At 48.2% G+C, this 16,930-nt stretch overlaps 1 protein-coding gene across 1 annotated transcript in view; it reads left to right on the top strand.

Annotated features, from left to right (window-relative positions):
- Positions 1-16,930, top strand: part of PSMD11 (proteasome 26S subunit, non-ATPase 11) — a 50,503-nt gene that overhangs the window by 18,596 nt on the left and 14,977 nt on the right. Inside the window, exons 11-12 of the mRNA XM_069751365.1 lie at positions 718-753; positions 9,911-9,962. Of these exons, the coding sequence (XP_069607466.1) occupies positions 718-753; positions 9,911-9,962 (88 nt within the window). The remainder of the gene's footprint in view (positions 1-717; positions 754-9,910; positions 9,963-16,930) is intronic.

The following is a 16,930-nucleotide window of genomic DNA, read 5'->3' on the forward strand; positions in this document are numbered from 1 at the left end:
TATACTGTGACTATTTTCTTGCTACTTAGCATCATTAGTGATGAGCGAGTATACTCGTTGCTCGGGTTTTCCTGAGCACGCTCGGGTGACCACCGAGTATTTATGACTGCTCGGAGATTTAGTTTACATCGCAGCAGCTGAATCATTTACAGCTATTAGCCAGGCTGAGTACATGTGCGGGTTGCCTGGTTGCTAAGGAATCCCCACATGTACGCAGTCTGGCTAGTAGCTGTAAATCATTCAGCTGCCGCGATGAAAACTAAATCTCCGAGCAGTCATAAATACTCGGTGGTCACCCGAGCGTGCTCAGGAAAACCCGAGCAACGAGTACACTCGCTCATCACTAAGCATCATTATCACTATTTGTCCCTTCTTTAACCAAGTGCCCATAGCCAGGTGTGATGGCGTGGGCACAGTGCCCATAGCCGGTTCTGATGGCGCGGGCACAGTGCCCATAGCCGGGTCTGATGGCGCGGGCACTGTTCCCATAGCCGGGTCTGATGGTGCGTGGCAATTTACACACAAGTTCAAAATAAAGATAAAAAAAAAAAGTCACTGCACCAGCACGGCGATCACGGAAGGGGCATCTCATGCAATCGGCTTATTTTCAGGTTGCCCTTCTAACAAAAAGGGATGGTTTCTTCATAGAGCAACACTATATGATTTGTTGCTACCTTAGCTATTCGATGTAATTTTTTTCTCTACTTTTCCTTGCAGATTGATCACATATCCAGTCTCATCAAACTGTCAAAGGTAAGAAATATTTGCAGAATCCTTATCCACTGCTTGTCTCCTCTATCTCTTGATCATCCTGCCCAAACAAGAAGACATGTGTAATCTAGACCATCTCCTTCATTAAGGTACCATCACACATAACGATATCGTTAACGATATCGTTGCTTTTTGTGACGTAGCAACGATATTGTTAAGGAAATCGTTGTGTGACAGCGACCAACGATCAGGCCCCTGCTGGGAGATCGTTGGTCGCTGAGGAAAGTTCAGAACTTTATTTCGTCGCTGGATCTCCCGCTGACATCGCTGGATCGGCGTGTGTGACGCCGAGCCAGCGATGTCTTCACTGGTAACCAGGGTAAACATCGGATTACTAAGCGCAGGGCTGATCTTAGTAACCCGATGTTTACCCTGGTTACCAGCGTAAACGTTAAAAAAACAAACACTACATACTTACCTTCAGCTGTCTGTCCCCGGCGCTCTGCTTCTCTGCACTCCTCCTGCATCCTGTGTCAGCTCCGGACAGCCGGAAAGCACAGCGGTGACGTCACCGCTCTGCTTTCCGGCTGACCGGCGCTGATGGTGCAGAGGAAAGCAGAGCGCCGGGGGACAGACAGCTGAAGGTAAGTATGTAGTGTTTGTTTTTTTAACGTTTACGCTGGTAACCATGGTAAACATCGGGTTACTAAGCGCGGCCCTGCGCTTAGTAACCCGATGTTTACCCTGGTTACCGGGGACCTCGGGATCCTTGGTCGCTGGAGAGCTGTCTGTGTGAGAGCTCTCCAGCGACCAAACAGTGACGCTGCAGCGATCGACATCGTTGTCGGTATCGCTGCAGCGTCGCTGAGTGTGAAGGTACCTTTACCGAAGGCTATAAACGACCCAGGCACAGGAGGAGAAGCGTTCTTCAGCTATCTTGGCTTGATTGACAGGTTTTTCCCTATTTTCGCCAAGTAGCATGGGGACAATCCGAATGGTGACGCTTATCGGACTCCTTTTCCTTTTGTCTAGCTCATTATGCCCCACAGTGTCTGAGTAAAAGCTTGCTTTATGTAGTGACAGAGCCTGACTGTATTCATGCTGCCCAGGCATGCAACATTTGACAGATTTTAATGTAATTTGTTGGGCAAGTGCGATGGCTAGTCATCGGCTAGAAACCAGCAGCTTCACAGTCCATAAACTGTAATGGGAGATTACATTTGCCCGTGCCTCCTTATAGATGCATCCAGATGCCGTATCAATGGGAGTCCAAAGGATCCAGTTCACTCTGAGAGCAGATTTGTGATAAGTAGTGAGCAGGACATGCAGAGAACTGGTGGATGCCCCTTTGTTTCTCCCATACACAGTAATGGAAGCGGAATAGGTTCTGTTCAGATGGAGGTGAGGGCAGCGTATGATGCCTCCGTGCAGGAGGTGAAATACCACAGAAGTGGCCAAAATTCAGGCTTCAACTAAGGCTTCTTTCACACTTCCGCCGGTAGTCGCCCGTCACAAAGCGTCGGCACGACGTACCAACGGCAGTGTTTCCTTTCACATTTCCGTCTGCGCTGCCGGGCAGGAAAGAGTCAGAGACATTTCCTGTTGGGCATGTGCAGAACGGAAAACTGGATGCGACGTACAGAAAAACGTTCCCTTGAACGTTTTTCCGATACGACGAGCCGCCAAAACTCGATGCATCCAGTGCACGACGGACACAACGTGTGGCCATACGTCGTGATCCGTCAGCAGTACAAGTCTATGGGAAAAAAACCGCATCCTGCGGGCAAATTTGCAGGATGCTTTTTTTCTCCTTCGCCTCATTGGGGGACACAGACCGTGGGGTGTATGCTGCTGCCAATAGGAGGCTGACACTAAGTGATACAAAAAAAGTTAGCTCCTCCCCTGCAGTATATACCCTCCTGCTGGCTCTCAGCTAACCAGTTCTTGCTTAGTGTCTGTAGGAGGCACATGGGTCTGTTTCAGACCCCAACGTTTTTATTTTATTGTTTACTTTTCTGTAAATTTTTATTTTTTAATTAACGGAGTGAAGGGGGCGACGGTTCCTTTCAAGGTTCCGATCTCCCCCGAACCATCAACAGGCGAGCACGGCGAGTATACCTCCCCGTACCCTCTCCTGCGACGTGGGAAGCCATGCCTGAGCTCACTTCAGGGGCGACTGGTCCTTCACGGTTCCGATCTCCCCACACCAGCAGCAGGCGACCACATGGAGTGTCGCCTCCATGTATCCTCTCCTGGAGCCAGGCCTAATGCCGGACAACTGGCCCTGTCCACCCGGACTGAACTCCGTGGATGTACAGAGGCCCCTCTCTATGGTGTCCGAGCAGCCCCCACTGTCCCACCACTGTGAAAGCGGATGGCACAAGGAGGCGGACGGTTCCTCTCCACCTCCCTAACAAACGGATGATAGATTGAGGCTTATCCCTGCACCGTCCACGCTGCACAGAACAGCGCTGAAACCCACATCCGTGGTGGCTCCATGCCGGGACGCGCATCAATGGTGAGTGATCCATCTTCAGTGGGATATCCACATGCTGACAGGCATCCTCAGCCACTTCCCTGTGGCCCACCTCTCTGAGGTAACGCTCTGGATGGCTGCAAAAATTTAGTCCCCGGCTTCGGCCGATTAGTAGGCCGCATCCTGGAAGTCATGCCTGGAACGCCCCGCTGGTGTCGCCCGCCGGCTACAGAAATTTAGGCCCCGGCTTGGGCCTATTCAACATCGTGTCTGTGGCTCCACCCCCCAAATTGGCGCTTCTTTCTCTCTGCGAGATTTTATCAACTCTGCAGCTCCCGGTGGCCATCTTGGTCCACCCGGCCAGCTCACACTGGGGTGACAGTATTTTTGCATTAAAGGGGCACATCGACTCCACATCAGTACCCGGGTAAGGAAGTACCTGGTCTTAAAGGCATAAAAACAAAAGATGCAGCGGCGCTAGTGAAAAAAGCATAAAAAAGCAGCGGGTACAGCCCTTAACCACACAGGGCAAAGATAAGACTCAATGAATGGCATTAATTAATATATACCTGCGCTAAAAAATGCATAGAAGTAGATAACCATTTACCTGAAGCGAAGGATGGTACTGGGAATAATATTCATATATGCATAGAGCAATAATAATCGGACTAAAGAGAGAAAAAGAAGAAAATAAAAAATAAATCTATATACAATATAATCCTCAGAAAAAACAAAACATGAATAGTGTTGTATGCTCAACACATAGCCAAGCAGATAAATATACCGTAGATAGTATTAGAGAAATATATATGCGTAATATAAAAGAGCAATCAATGATATAAAGGAGCAATCAATGATATGAAAGCTCACATACTAATAACTTCCTTCAAGCAGCATACAATGGTAATCGAGGAGCAATTATACGTACTATCCACTGCAGCGGCACATAGGTCCGGAGGATATCAGCAGGAGCAACACACGTGGAGCGATGAAACAAACCTTGAAACTTGATATTTACTTCCCTTAGGTCCTTGTAGTGGAGTTTAGAGGTAATAATCCCTCGGCGTGCTGTCCCGGCCGGTGACAGCCGCCCTTACAGCAGGAAGTAGATCGGCTAAGCGCTTCAGTTCGTTGCAGCTGACAGGACCTGTGGAGACTTCGGGTCACGTGTCCTGTATCTCACGTGGTGCCCCTGTTGAAAGTACGGAGCACCGTGGGAGCCAAGGTTATTCTTGGCTCCCACGGTGCTCCGTACTTTCAACAGGGGCACCACGTGACATACAGGACACGTGACCCGAAGTCTCCGCAGGTCCTGTCAGCTGCAACGAACTGAAGCGCTTAGCCGATCTACTTCCTGCTGTAAGGGCGGCTGTCACCGGCCGGGACAGCACGCCGAGGGATTATTACCTCTAAACTCCACTACAAGGACCTAAGGGAAGTAAATATCAAGTTTCAAGGTTTGTTTCATCGCTCCACGTGTGTTGCTCCTGCTGATATCCTCCGGACCTATGTGCCGCTGCAGTGGATAGTACGTATAATTGCTCCTCGATTTACCATTGTATGCTGCTTGAAGGAAGTTATTAGTGTGTGAGCTTTCATATCATTGATTGCTCCTTTATATCATTGATTGCTCTTTTATATTACGCATATATATTTCTCTAATACTATCTATATTTATCTGCTTGGCTATGTGTTGAGCATACAACACTATTCATGTTTTGTTTTTTCTGAGGATTATATTGTATATAGATTTATTTTTTATTTTCTTCTTTTTCTCTCTTTAGTCCGATTATTATTGCTCTATGCATATATGAATATTATTCCCAGTACCATCCTTTGCTTCAGGTAAATGGTTATCTACTTCTATGCATTTTTTAGCGCAGGTATATATTAATTATTGGTCTTAAAGGCACATGTCCAGTATTCCCAGTCTTAAAGGCGCATGACCAGTATTCTCTGGTCTTAAAGGCGCATGACCAGTATTCCCTGGTCTTAAAGGTGCACAACCAGTATTCTCTGGTCTTAATAGTGCACGACCAGTATTCTCTGGTCTTAAAGGTGCATGACCAGTATTCTCTGGTCTTAAAGGTGCATGACCAGTATTCTCTGGTCTTAAAGGTGCATGACCAGTATTTCCTGGTCTTGAAGGCGCATGACCAGTATTCTCTGTTCTTAAAGGCGCATGACCAGTATTCCCTGGTCTTAAAGGCGTATGACCAATATTTCCTGGTCTTAAAGGCGCTTGATCAGTCCGAGGAGCCCTCCGCCGCCGACCCCAGCTTTATCCTCTAGTTCCCCTCAGTGGACTTCTTCACTGACCAATCCATGGTTCTCTGACCAAGAGATTGAATCCCTCTGTGTACCCTCTGTGTTTGGAGTGCTCGCAGGACCAATATACATGGTCCCTATCCTACATGGGAGCCGTCGGCTAGCAGGGGCCGCAAGTATTCTAGAAACGTGCAGGCGTCTAGAAACATACAGGCATCTAGAAAACGGAAGTTTTTCGTTTCCTGCTCCCTCACCAATGATTTGATGACAACAAGGCTCTGAATATGGATTGGATATTGCCTGAGCTTGCCAGAGCTTCAGAGACTAAACTCCCTCGAGAGCATTTGCCATTCAATTCGGATAAGCGATTCACTGGACAGAAGCCTCTACGTGGGATGCCATGCCTGGCCTGTTTTTTAAGGGCGATGGGTCCTTTAAAGGGCACCGATCTCCCCACACCATCAACAGACGAGCACATGGAGTGTCGTCTCCATGTTTCCTCTTCTGCATCCAGGCCTAACGCCAGACAACCTGTCCTGTCCACCTGGAGACCTGTACTCTGTGGACATATAGAGGCACCCTTTTTGGCGTACGAGCTCCCCCCTCTGCATCACCACTATTTAGTGGATGATGCAAGAAGGCGGACAATTCCTCTCCACTTCCCTGTTAAGAGGTTGATGGATCGAGGGTTCCTAATTTTTATCTCTGCACCGTGAAAAGAGGAGATGGCAAGAGACTATGAACTGCTGGATGCAGCCGCACATTCTGCCATGGGGCAGATTAACCGGGTAGAATCTCCTGTGGTATTCCTACCAATATCCCTACCTGATGGGTCATCAATTAAAAATACCACGGACTGTCAGATAGCAAATCTGGTTCGTTGCGGCTTCGAGTCCAGCGCTCTATCCTCCCTAGCGGCCGCATGGATTGCTAGAGCAATGGTCTCCTGGCTGGAGACCTTAACTACCTTGATTCACACCAGCAACAACTGGCCATTCAAATCCTTTTGAGCGAGAGTCTGACAAAGGATTGTATAAGGATTGTCCAGCACAGTCTAGATCTAAGGGATCTTGGTTCCAAACAGGGGAACGAAAAGGAAGATCGACCCTGGACCTCAAACTTCTAACAACCTTTGACATGGTCCTCCTTCTTTGGATGGAGTTCCTCCGCTCAGCCATTACTTAAACAGAAAAAGGTGCAGTTTCTGGCATCCATCGACATTCGGGTTGCTTGCCCTCTGCAAAAATTCCTTCGCCTTTCCATTCGTCAACAGCATTTTCATGTCACAACCTTGTCCTTTGGCCTTGCTTCCGCACCCAGTGTGTTCGCTCGGGTCATGGCGGATGTCATGTTTCTCTTGCACTCTAGAGGCGTACTCGTCCTGCCCTGTTTGGTCTGTCTAGCCGCCCTTCCAGGACTAGGCTGAGTCGTCTATATCTCTTGCGATACCTTCTCTCCTGGGCTGGCAGCTACACTTAGACAAGTTCTCCTCATCTCCAGCCCAGCAGATATCCTTTTTGAGGATGATCCTGCACACTTCTAGAAGGATGGTAATTCTTCCTCGAGACAAGGTCATGGCCCTTCAACAGGAGAGTTCTGAGGACTTGATTACTCACCCCTCATTTCATTCGATTTGCTAAGAGAGTTCTGAGGAAAAATGGTGACGATAATGGAAGCGGTTTCCTTCGCTCCGCTCGTTTTCAGCAAGTCAAATAGACTTTCAGACAATAGTCTCTGAGCTCCTTCTTCATCCAGGGCCTTTCTCCCGGTTCAATGGTTATTAGTAACTACCAATGCCAGTCTTCTTCTCCCCATCATTGTTCTGGCGATCCGAACGGTAGTCTTGCATCAGGTCCACTGCCTTCTGGCGGGTCACCCTATCCGAATTCAATTGGATAATGCCACGGCGGTGCCTTACGTCAGTCATCTAGCAGGTACCCACGATCAGGCGCCATGACCGAGGTACCTCACTTTCTCTGATGGGCCAAAGTCTATTATTCGGTGATCTCGGCAGTATATATCCCAGAAGTAGAACTCTGAACGGCAAACAAATTCAGCCGTCAGGGTTCCGCCTCAAGTCAGTGGGAACTTCACCCCGAAGTCTTCCATCAGATCTGTCCTTACTGGAGCTCTCCAGTTGTAGGTGGGATGACATCCAGACTGAAGGCCAATGTACTCGAGTTCGTGGTTCGGCCTCGAGATCCAAGAGCCATCGCTCTCCATGCTCTGGTTCTGCCGTGGTACCAGTTTCCATAACTCCCCTTCCACTGCTTTCGAAAGCCTTTCGGAAGCAGAAAGGGGCCCCAGTGATCCTCAGAGATCCGCTCTGACCACGTCCGTTTTTTGTTTGTGGAGCTAGTGTCTTCACGCCTTATCGCAGCACAACTGCAAGTAGGGACTTTCTCACAGGGAGTTTTCACACGTAGTTCTTCCCTATCGCATACTGTTAGATCATTGGGACCTTATTATTCCTAGGAGCCTTACAGTAGGCTCCATTTTCATCCGGGCAGACTTTACTATCAGGGAAAGTCGTCCCGTTCTCCTCTGCGATATTCTCACTCTGACGAGTCTTCGGAGCTAGCTTCTCTGCTCTTTCAGACTTTTTTTCCCTTACCTTCGAGGCAAGGTTGTCCTCAGGCCATCTCCATCCCTTGTTACCAAGGTGGTACTGTATTACCACTGTTAGGGCATAGTTCTTCCCTCATCTCTTTTGGCTCCAGTCCACAAAATGGAATAAGATCCCCCATATTCTGGACGAAGTGAGTGCTCTGAGTAGGTACGTCTTGAGGACAGCGTCCTTCTGAAGGTTGGACATTTTATTTGGGCTTCCTGACGGTAGAGGAAGGCTTCCTGACATTTTCAGGAAGGGTTTAGCCGTTTCATCGACCATGATAACATGGTGAATTCTTTTCACCATCCAGGAGTCCTTCCGTGCTAGATGTCAGCCTATCTCCCTGTCTATCAAGGGTTCTAGGCACCAGGCGTCAGCAAGGCATGCCTGCAAGCTTGCGGATTCGTCCAGTCCGCATGCATTCTTGAAGCACTATAATTCCCACACTTCCACAGATGTGAGTCTGGGCAGGCGGACTCTGCAGGCCACGGTGTCGCACTTGTAAGTAGTGGTTACACAGGGCCTGATCTGATGTTGTCCCCACCCAGGGACTGCTTTGGGACGTCCCACGGTCTGTGTCCCCCAATGAGGCGAAGGAGAAATAGGGATTTTTGTGTACTCACCGTAAAATCCTTTTCTCCGAGCCATTCATTGGGGGACACAGCTCCCACCCTGTTATTAGCTTATGCTTGTTTTTTTAGAATATGACATGCTATACGCTCATATATTGTTATTGATCTCCTACTGCTTTTGCACCGAACTGGTTAGCTGAGAGCCAGCAGGAGGGTATATACTGCAGGGGAGGAGCTAACTTTTTTTTTGTATTACTTAGTGTCAGCTTCCTATTGGCAGCAGCATACACCCCACGGTCTGTGTCCCCCGATGAATGGCTCGGAGAAAAGGATTTTACGGTGAGTACACAAAAATCCCTATTTTTCCCAAAAGGACGCGTTGTGACGGATATAAATAAACGGAAGTGTGAAAGGTAGCCTTAATCCGTCATGAGAATTTACACTATAAAAAAACCAGCAAAGTTCATTAATAGTAGTTGTAGATATGAAGTATGAGGCTTTTTCTGGTTGCAAAATTGATGACCTCTCCCTGCCACCTCCTATGGAATGTAGCTGTAAAAGGGCAGTGCTCCTCTCCTGTGACCCGGCCTTCCAGCCAGAATTTGCCCCTAACATCCCCTAAAGTATGTCATTCAATAGGAAAACATGGAGAGTTGAGGACGCTGTTTAGTGCATGCACACAATAGTACACTGAACACGCAGGGATGGGATATGATCTGTAGTGTGCAGGGGCCGGCGGTGCATTGGGTGAGCGTAGGTGCCATTCCCATGTAAAGTGCCGGACTCCTCTAATGATACATGTCCAGTGGACTCCTCTGTACTAAGATACATGATAAGATGTTTGGGGACAGCTTGGAAGGGTACAGTGTCTCCTTTTCACACAATATGGGACTGGGGCACATGATTTTTTTTCCAGATTTTAAGACTAAATACTCTTTAGTAGCTGAAAGCATGCCCCCGTGTGTGCACTTCCAGTTGCTCCATAACCAGGAACTCGTAGGTCACCCTGAAATCTTGGATTCACAGATCTAAATCCAAATCTGTCATTTACCTATATATATATATATATATATATATATATATATATATATATATATATATATATATATATATATATATATATATATATATATATATATATATATATATATATATATACATATACATACAGGTTCACTCTTTATTTAGGAGCCCATCCTAGGTTATTCACCCTCCTCTTTGTCAAAACGTCACAGGTCACACCTGTAAACCCCTTCTCTTTTCTCCCTGTAGCCGGAGGTAGAACGAAAACTCTCCCAGATGATCCTAGACAAGAAATTTCACGGTGAGCCTCCGCTATACGCCCAGAATCCTTGTACATGACTTCCAGCTGTACGTATGACTTTCACTTGTTTTCCCGAGTACCAGGCCGTGCCTGCCAAGGGAAGAGTTTAATATGTTGGTACATTTAGTCTAAATAAGATGTTCACAGCCATCTGGGCAGAATTTATTAGCACATCCGTGGGGAGGATTAGTGGAGGCTGAGTGCAGCCTGCAGTCTACAGATAAGGGATCAAGGAGATGAGCGCTCTCTGGAGGCCATATAAATACGTGTTATGTAAGGAGCTTAGCCATTTCCTAATTGTTGGGTTACTCTTCTGGTAAAGAAGAAAAAGTAGTTTAACTGCAGTATATTTTACAGTGTCAGAGTGGAATTTACAGCATGTCTGTGGTTATCTGATCCTCAGTCATCAAAACTCACATGACTTGAGCAATGTCACTTATGTCCTTATTGTATACACTGTGTGCAGAATTATTAGGCAAGTTGTATTTTGATCACATGATACTTTTTATACATGTTGTCCTACTCCAAGCTGTTCAGGCTTGAGAGCCAACTACCAATTATGTAAATCAGGTGATGTGCATCTCTGTAATGAGGAGGGGTGTTGTCTAATGACATCAAACCCCTATATAAGGTGTGCTTAATTATTAGGCAACTTCCTTTCTTTTGGCAAAATGGGTCAGAAGAGAGATTTGACGGGCTCTGAAAAGTCCAAAATTGTGAGATGTCTTGCAGAGGGATGCAGTAGTCTGAAATTGCCAAAGTTTTGAAGCGTGATCACCGAACAATCAAGCATTTCATGGCAAATAGCCAACAGGGTCGCAAGAAGCGTGTTGGGCAAAAAAGGCACAAAATAACTGCCCATGAATTGAGGAAAATCAAGTGTGAAGCTGCCAAGATGCCATTTGCCACCAGTTTTGCCAAATTTCAGAGCTGCAACGTTACTGGAGTAACAAAAAGCACAAGGTGTGCGATACTCACGGACACGGTCAAGGTAAGGAAGGCTGAAAAACGACCACCTTTGAACAAGAAGCATAAGATAAAACGTCAAGACTGGGCCAAGAAATATCATAAGACTGACTTTTCAAAGGTTTTATGGACTGATGAAATGAGAGTGACTCTTGATGGGCCAGATGGATGGGCCAAAGGCTGGATCAGTAAAGGGCAGAGAGCTCCACTCCGACTCAGACGCCAGCAAGGTGGAGGTGGGGTACTGGTATGGGCTGGTATCATCAAAGATAAACTTGTGGGACCTTTTCGGGTTGAGGATGGAGTGAAGCTCAACTCCCAGACCTACTGCCAGTTTCTGAAAGACAACTTCTTCAAGCAGTGGTACAGGAAGAAGTCAATATCGTTCAAGAAAAACATGATTTTCATGTAGGACAATGCTCCATCACATGCCTCCACAACGTGGCTGGCCAGTAAAGGTCTCAAAGAAGAAAAAATTACATGGCCCCCTTGTTCACTTGATCTGATCCCCATAGAGAACCTGTGGTTGCTCATAAAATGTGAGATCTACAGGGAGGGAAAACAGTACACCTCTCGGAACAGTGTCTCTGAGACTGTGGTGGCTGCTGCACGCAATGTTGATCGTAAACAGATCAAGCAACTGACAGAATCAATGGATGGAAGGCTGTTGAGTGTCATCATAAAGAAAGGTGACTATATTGGTCACTAATTTTGGTGGGGTTTTGTTTTTGCATGTCAGAAATGTTTATTACTAAATTTCTCCTTCGTCACATTGGGGGACACAGGACCATGGGTGTTATGCTGCTGTCACTAGGAGGCTGACACTAAGTTGAGACAAAGAGTTAGCTCCTCCCCTGCAGTATACACCCTCATGCTGGCTTCCAGAGACCCAGTTCAAGCTTAGTGTCCGTAGGAGGAACACTGGATTTAAACCTTTTCTGGACGACCAATTTTGAACTGCATTTAGCCTACTTTTTTATTTTAGGCCTACTCAGTCTGTCTGAGCCACTTATTACAGTTGTCCTCCACTGAACAAAGCAATGCCGCCTGTGTACTCCTCTTACCAATTTTAAACTGCATTTAGCCTACTTACTTATTTGGGCCTAGTAACTGTCAGCCTCTCATAAGTTGTCCTCCTCCGCTGAACAAAGCTATGCCACCTGTGTACTCCTCTTACCAATTTTGAACTGCATTTAGCCTACCGTATATACTCGAGTATAAGCCGACCCCCCCCCCCCCCCCCCCCCTTTCCACAAAAAACTGGGAAAACACGTTAGTGGGGACTTTTTTTTTTTTAATTAAGTTGAAGCTTTTGTCAGGAACATTTTACATAATGTTTTAGATCACATTTAACCGGCACTCTATGCTGACCACTTACCCGTATATACTCGAGTATAAGCCGACCCCCCTAATTTTGCAACAAAAAACTGGGAAAACTAATTGACTCAAGTATAAGCCTAGGGTGGGAAATGCAGCAGCTACCGGTAAATGTCAAAAGTAAAAATAGATACCAATAAAAGTAAAATTAATTGAGACATCAGTAGGTTGTGTTTTTGAATATCCCTATTGAATCAGGAGCCCCATATAATGCTCCATAAAGGTTATGATGGCCCCATAAGATTCTCCATATTAAAATATGCCCCATATAATCCTGCATAAAGGTTAATAAAGGACCCATAAGATGCTCCATAGACACATTTGCCCCATATAATGCTGCACAAATGCTGATTATGGCCCCATAAGATGCTCTATAAAGATATTTGCCCCATATAGTGCTGCACAAACCTTGATTATGGCCCTATAAGATGCTCCATACAGACACTTGCCCCATATACCGTAATGCTCCACAAACGTTAATCATGGCCCCATACTGACACTTGCCCCATATAGTGCTGCACAAACGTTATGGCCCCATATAGTGCTGCACAAACGTTATGGCCCCATAGATGCTCCATACAAAACAGTTGCCCCATATAGTGCTGCACAAACATTATGGCCCCATATAGTGCTGCACAAACATTATGGCCCCATATAGTGCTGCACAAACATTATGGCCCCATACAGTGCTGCACAAGCATTATGGCCCCATACAGTGCTGCACAAGCATTATGGCCCCATACAGTGCTGCACAAGCATTATGGCCCCATACAGTGCTGCACAAGCATTATGGCCCCATACAGTGCTGCACAAGCATTATGGCCCCATACAGTGCTGCACAAGCATTATGGCCCCATACAGTGCTGCACAAGCATTATGGCCCCATACAGTGCTGCACAAGCATTATGGCCCCATACAGTGCTGCACAAGCATTATGGCCCCATATAGTGCTGCACAAGCATTATGGCCCCATATAGTGCTGCACAAGCATTATGGCCCCATATAGTGCTGCACAAGCATTATGGCCCCATATAGTGCTGCACAAGCATTATGGCCCCATATAGTGCTGCACAAGCATTATGGCCCCATATAGTGCTGCACAAGCATTATGGCCCCATATAGTGCTGCACAAGCATTATGGCCCCATATAGTGCTGCACAAGCATTATGGCCCCATATAGTGCTGCACAAGCATTATGGCCCCATATAGTGCTGCACAAGCATTATGGCCCCATATAGTGCTGCACAAGCATTATGGCCCCATATAGTGCTGCACAAGCATTATGGCCCCATATAGTGCTGCACAAGCATTATGGCCCCATATAGTGCTGCACAAGCATTATGGCCCCATATAGTGCTGCACAAGCATTATGGCCCCATATAGTGCTGCACAAGCATTATGGCCCCATATAGTGCTGCACAAGCATTATGGCCCCATATAGTGCTGCACAAGCATTATGGCCCCATATAGTGCTGCACAAGCATTATGGCCCCATATAGTGCTGCACAAGCATTATGGCCCCATATAGTGCTGCACAAGCATTATGGCCCCATATAGTGCTGCACAAGCATTATGGCCCCATATAGTGCTGCACAAGCATTATGGCCCCATATAGTGCTGCACAAGCATTATGGCCCCATATAGTGCTGCACAAGCATTATGGCCCCATATAGTGCTGCACAAGCATTATGGCCCCATATAGTGCTGCACAAGCATTATGGCCCCATATAGTGCTGCACAAGCATTATGGCCCCATATAGTGCTGCACAAGCATTATGGCCCCATATAGTGCTGCACAAGCATTATGGCCCCATATAGTGCTGCACAAGCATTATGGCCCCATATAGTGCTGCACAAGCATTATGGCCCCATAGATGCTCCATACAGACACTTGCCCCATTTGCTGTTGCTGCGATAAAAAAAATAAATCACATACTCACCTATCCGTCGCTCAGGCCCCCAGCACTTTCAATATTCACGTGCTGATCGTTCTGGCGCCACTCCATGTTCAGCACTGACTTTCAGCAAAGGGCGGGCACTAACCACGTCACCGCGCCCTCTGAACTGAGCGTCACTGCAGAAGACAAAGCGGTTCCCGGAACGAGGAAAGGTGACTATCACGCAGCGCTGCGCTCCCCTCCCCGTTATACTCACCTGGTCCTGGCGCTGTGCAGTCCCTGCTTCCCCGATGCCGCTGCTTCATCCTGTACTGAGCGGTCACCGTTACCGCTCATTACAGTAATGAATATGCGGCTCCACCCCCATGGGAGGTGGAGCCGCATATTCATTACTGTAATGAGCAGTACTGTGTGACCGCTCAGTACAGGAAGAAGCTGCTGCTGGCAGCGCCGGGGAAGCCAGGGACCTGCAGGGACCGTGCCTGGAGTAGGTGAGTATTATTAGACAGCCCCCTCCCCTGCCGACCCCTGGGTATGACTGGAGTATAAGCCGAGAGGGGGACTTTCAGCCCAAAAAAGTGGGCTGAAAATATCGGCTTATACTCGAGTATATACGGTACTTTTTTATTTTAGGCCTACTAAGTCTGTGTGAGCCTCTCATTACAGTTGTCCTCCGCTGAACAAAGCTTTCATGTTCCGATCTCCCCGAACCAACAACTGGCGAGCACGGGAGTTTTACCTCTCCGTATCCTCTCCTGCGACGTGGGATGCCACTGCCTGAGCTGGCACCAATCTCCCCCCTGTTTTATAGACCAGCACTGGAGTGTCACCTCCAGTATCCTCTTCTGCAGCCAGGCCTTATTGCTGGACATCTGCCCTGCCCACGAGGTCTCACCCTCGGCTGTTCAGAGGCACTCTTCCCCTGTGGCGCTCGTGCAGCCTCCCACTGCATCACCACTGAAAAAGCGGATGATGGAAGGAGGCGGGCGGTTCCTCTCCACCCCCCTTTTAACGGGATGGTGGATGGAGGCTCCCCTAACCCTGCACCGTCCTATCTACCTTGAATCCTACATCAGGCTGATACAGGAGATCCGAGGTTTTCAGGCCCCACCCTCCATAGGGGTAAGTGCAGGTAAGGGGTCGTGCTTTCCGGCGTTTTGAGAGGGCTCCATGGCGGTAAGGTCTCCGCGGTGTCTTTCTGGCGGTCCGCGGGTGCGCACCGGCCGAAGCCGGAAATTTAGTGCAGGCCGCATCCCGGTAAGCCCCGCCCACGCTAGCGACATTCTTGCGGCTCCGCCTCCGGTCCTGGCGCTTCTCGCTCCTTGCGCGACTACCCCACAAACTCTCGGCAGCTATCTTCCCTCTGCACAGCAGCGCCAGCCGGCTTCTTCCACACGCCAGCAGCTCTGGAGGTGCTTTTCCACGCCACCTATCCGACTTGCGGGGCACAGGACCTGGGTAAGGAGACGGCACTAAGTGCTTCCCTGCAGCGTTACCCCTCTACTTCCACTAGCAGCCTCTTTTTTTTTTTTTTTCTCATATTGGGGTACAACATGTCGCAGTCAAGGGTGAAAAACACCACTAAGGTACATACCACCTTTTTTACTGCGTGTACCACCTGCCAGGCTCCTCTCCCTCGGCCTCAAAGCTCCCCTCTCTGCCCTGCCTGTGATGCCCAATGTGCCCAAGAGCCCTCCGCCGCTACCGACCCCAGTGTATCTAGCCCCCCTTAGTGGGCCACGTCACTGTCACAATCCATGGCTTCGCTAGCCAAAGCGCTTGAATCCCTTCATGACCCCTCTGGGGAGCAGGGCGTTCGTTTTCCTGGGTTAAGAGACCCCTCTACGGGAATCATCGGCCAGCAGGGGCCGCTCTCACCCGAAAGAGGTACGACCATCCAAAATATGGATCCGCACTACCTCTCCTGAGCATTCACCATGCCGTTCAGCCTCTGGTAGCTCCACTTCTCGCTCACCCTCTCCAGGGGCTCGAAGCGATCATGACTCTGAGTATGAGTCTGAGGCGTCCCTGGACCCGGATTCTCCGGAGTTCCGATCAACTGTTGACTCCCTCATTGAGGCTGTCAATCATGCGCTAAAGGTTAATGATGACCCTAATTCAGCTCCGGATCACGCAGTTTCCTTTACGAGAACCAAGCGATCCCATAAGGTGTTCACCTCCCATCCAGACTTCTTAGAGAGAGTTCGGTGGCACAGGGAGCGACTGGATAAACGCTTTACGGGTAAAAAGGCCCTGGAATCAAAGTATTCCTTTTCCGCAGATCTGGTCAAAGATTGGACGGAACCACCGCTGGTTGATCCACCGGTATCGCGTTTGGCTACCAAAATGCCTTTATCAGTACCTGACGGTGCTTCAATCAAAAATCCCACAGAACGCCAGTTAGATTCTCTGGCGCGCTCAGTGTATGAAGCCTCGGGTTCCTCCCTATCTCCCTCCTTCGCTGCGGCATGGGTCGCCAAAGCAATGGTTTTCTGGCCAGATGCCCTTGCCAAATCCATTCAGGACCTCGCCAAACAAATTGCTATGACTGCAGATTATGTGATGTACGCGTCATTAGACGCAGCGGACTGTGCAGCAACCGCAGCTTCAAACGCCATCACCATCAGGAGAGCTATTTGGCTTAGAGAGTGGCGTGCGGTTTCCTCCTCAAAAAAAAGTCTCTGATTTCCCTTTCAGAGCGGACGTCTGTTTGGAGAAAAATTGGAC

This window comes from Ranitomeya imitator, chromosome 2 (genome assembly GCF_032444005.1).
Source record: "Ranitomeya imitator isolate aRanImi1 chromosome 2, aRanImi1.pri, whole genome shotgun sequence".
Lineage (NCBI taxonomy): Eukaryota > Metazoa > Chordata > Amphibia > Anura > Dendrobatidae > Ranitomeya > Ranitomeya imitator.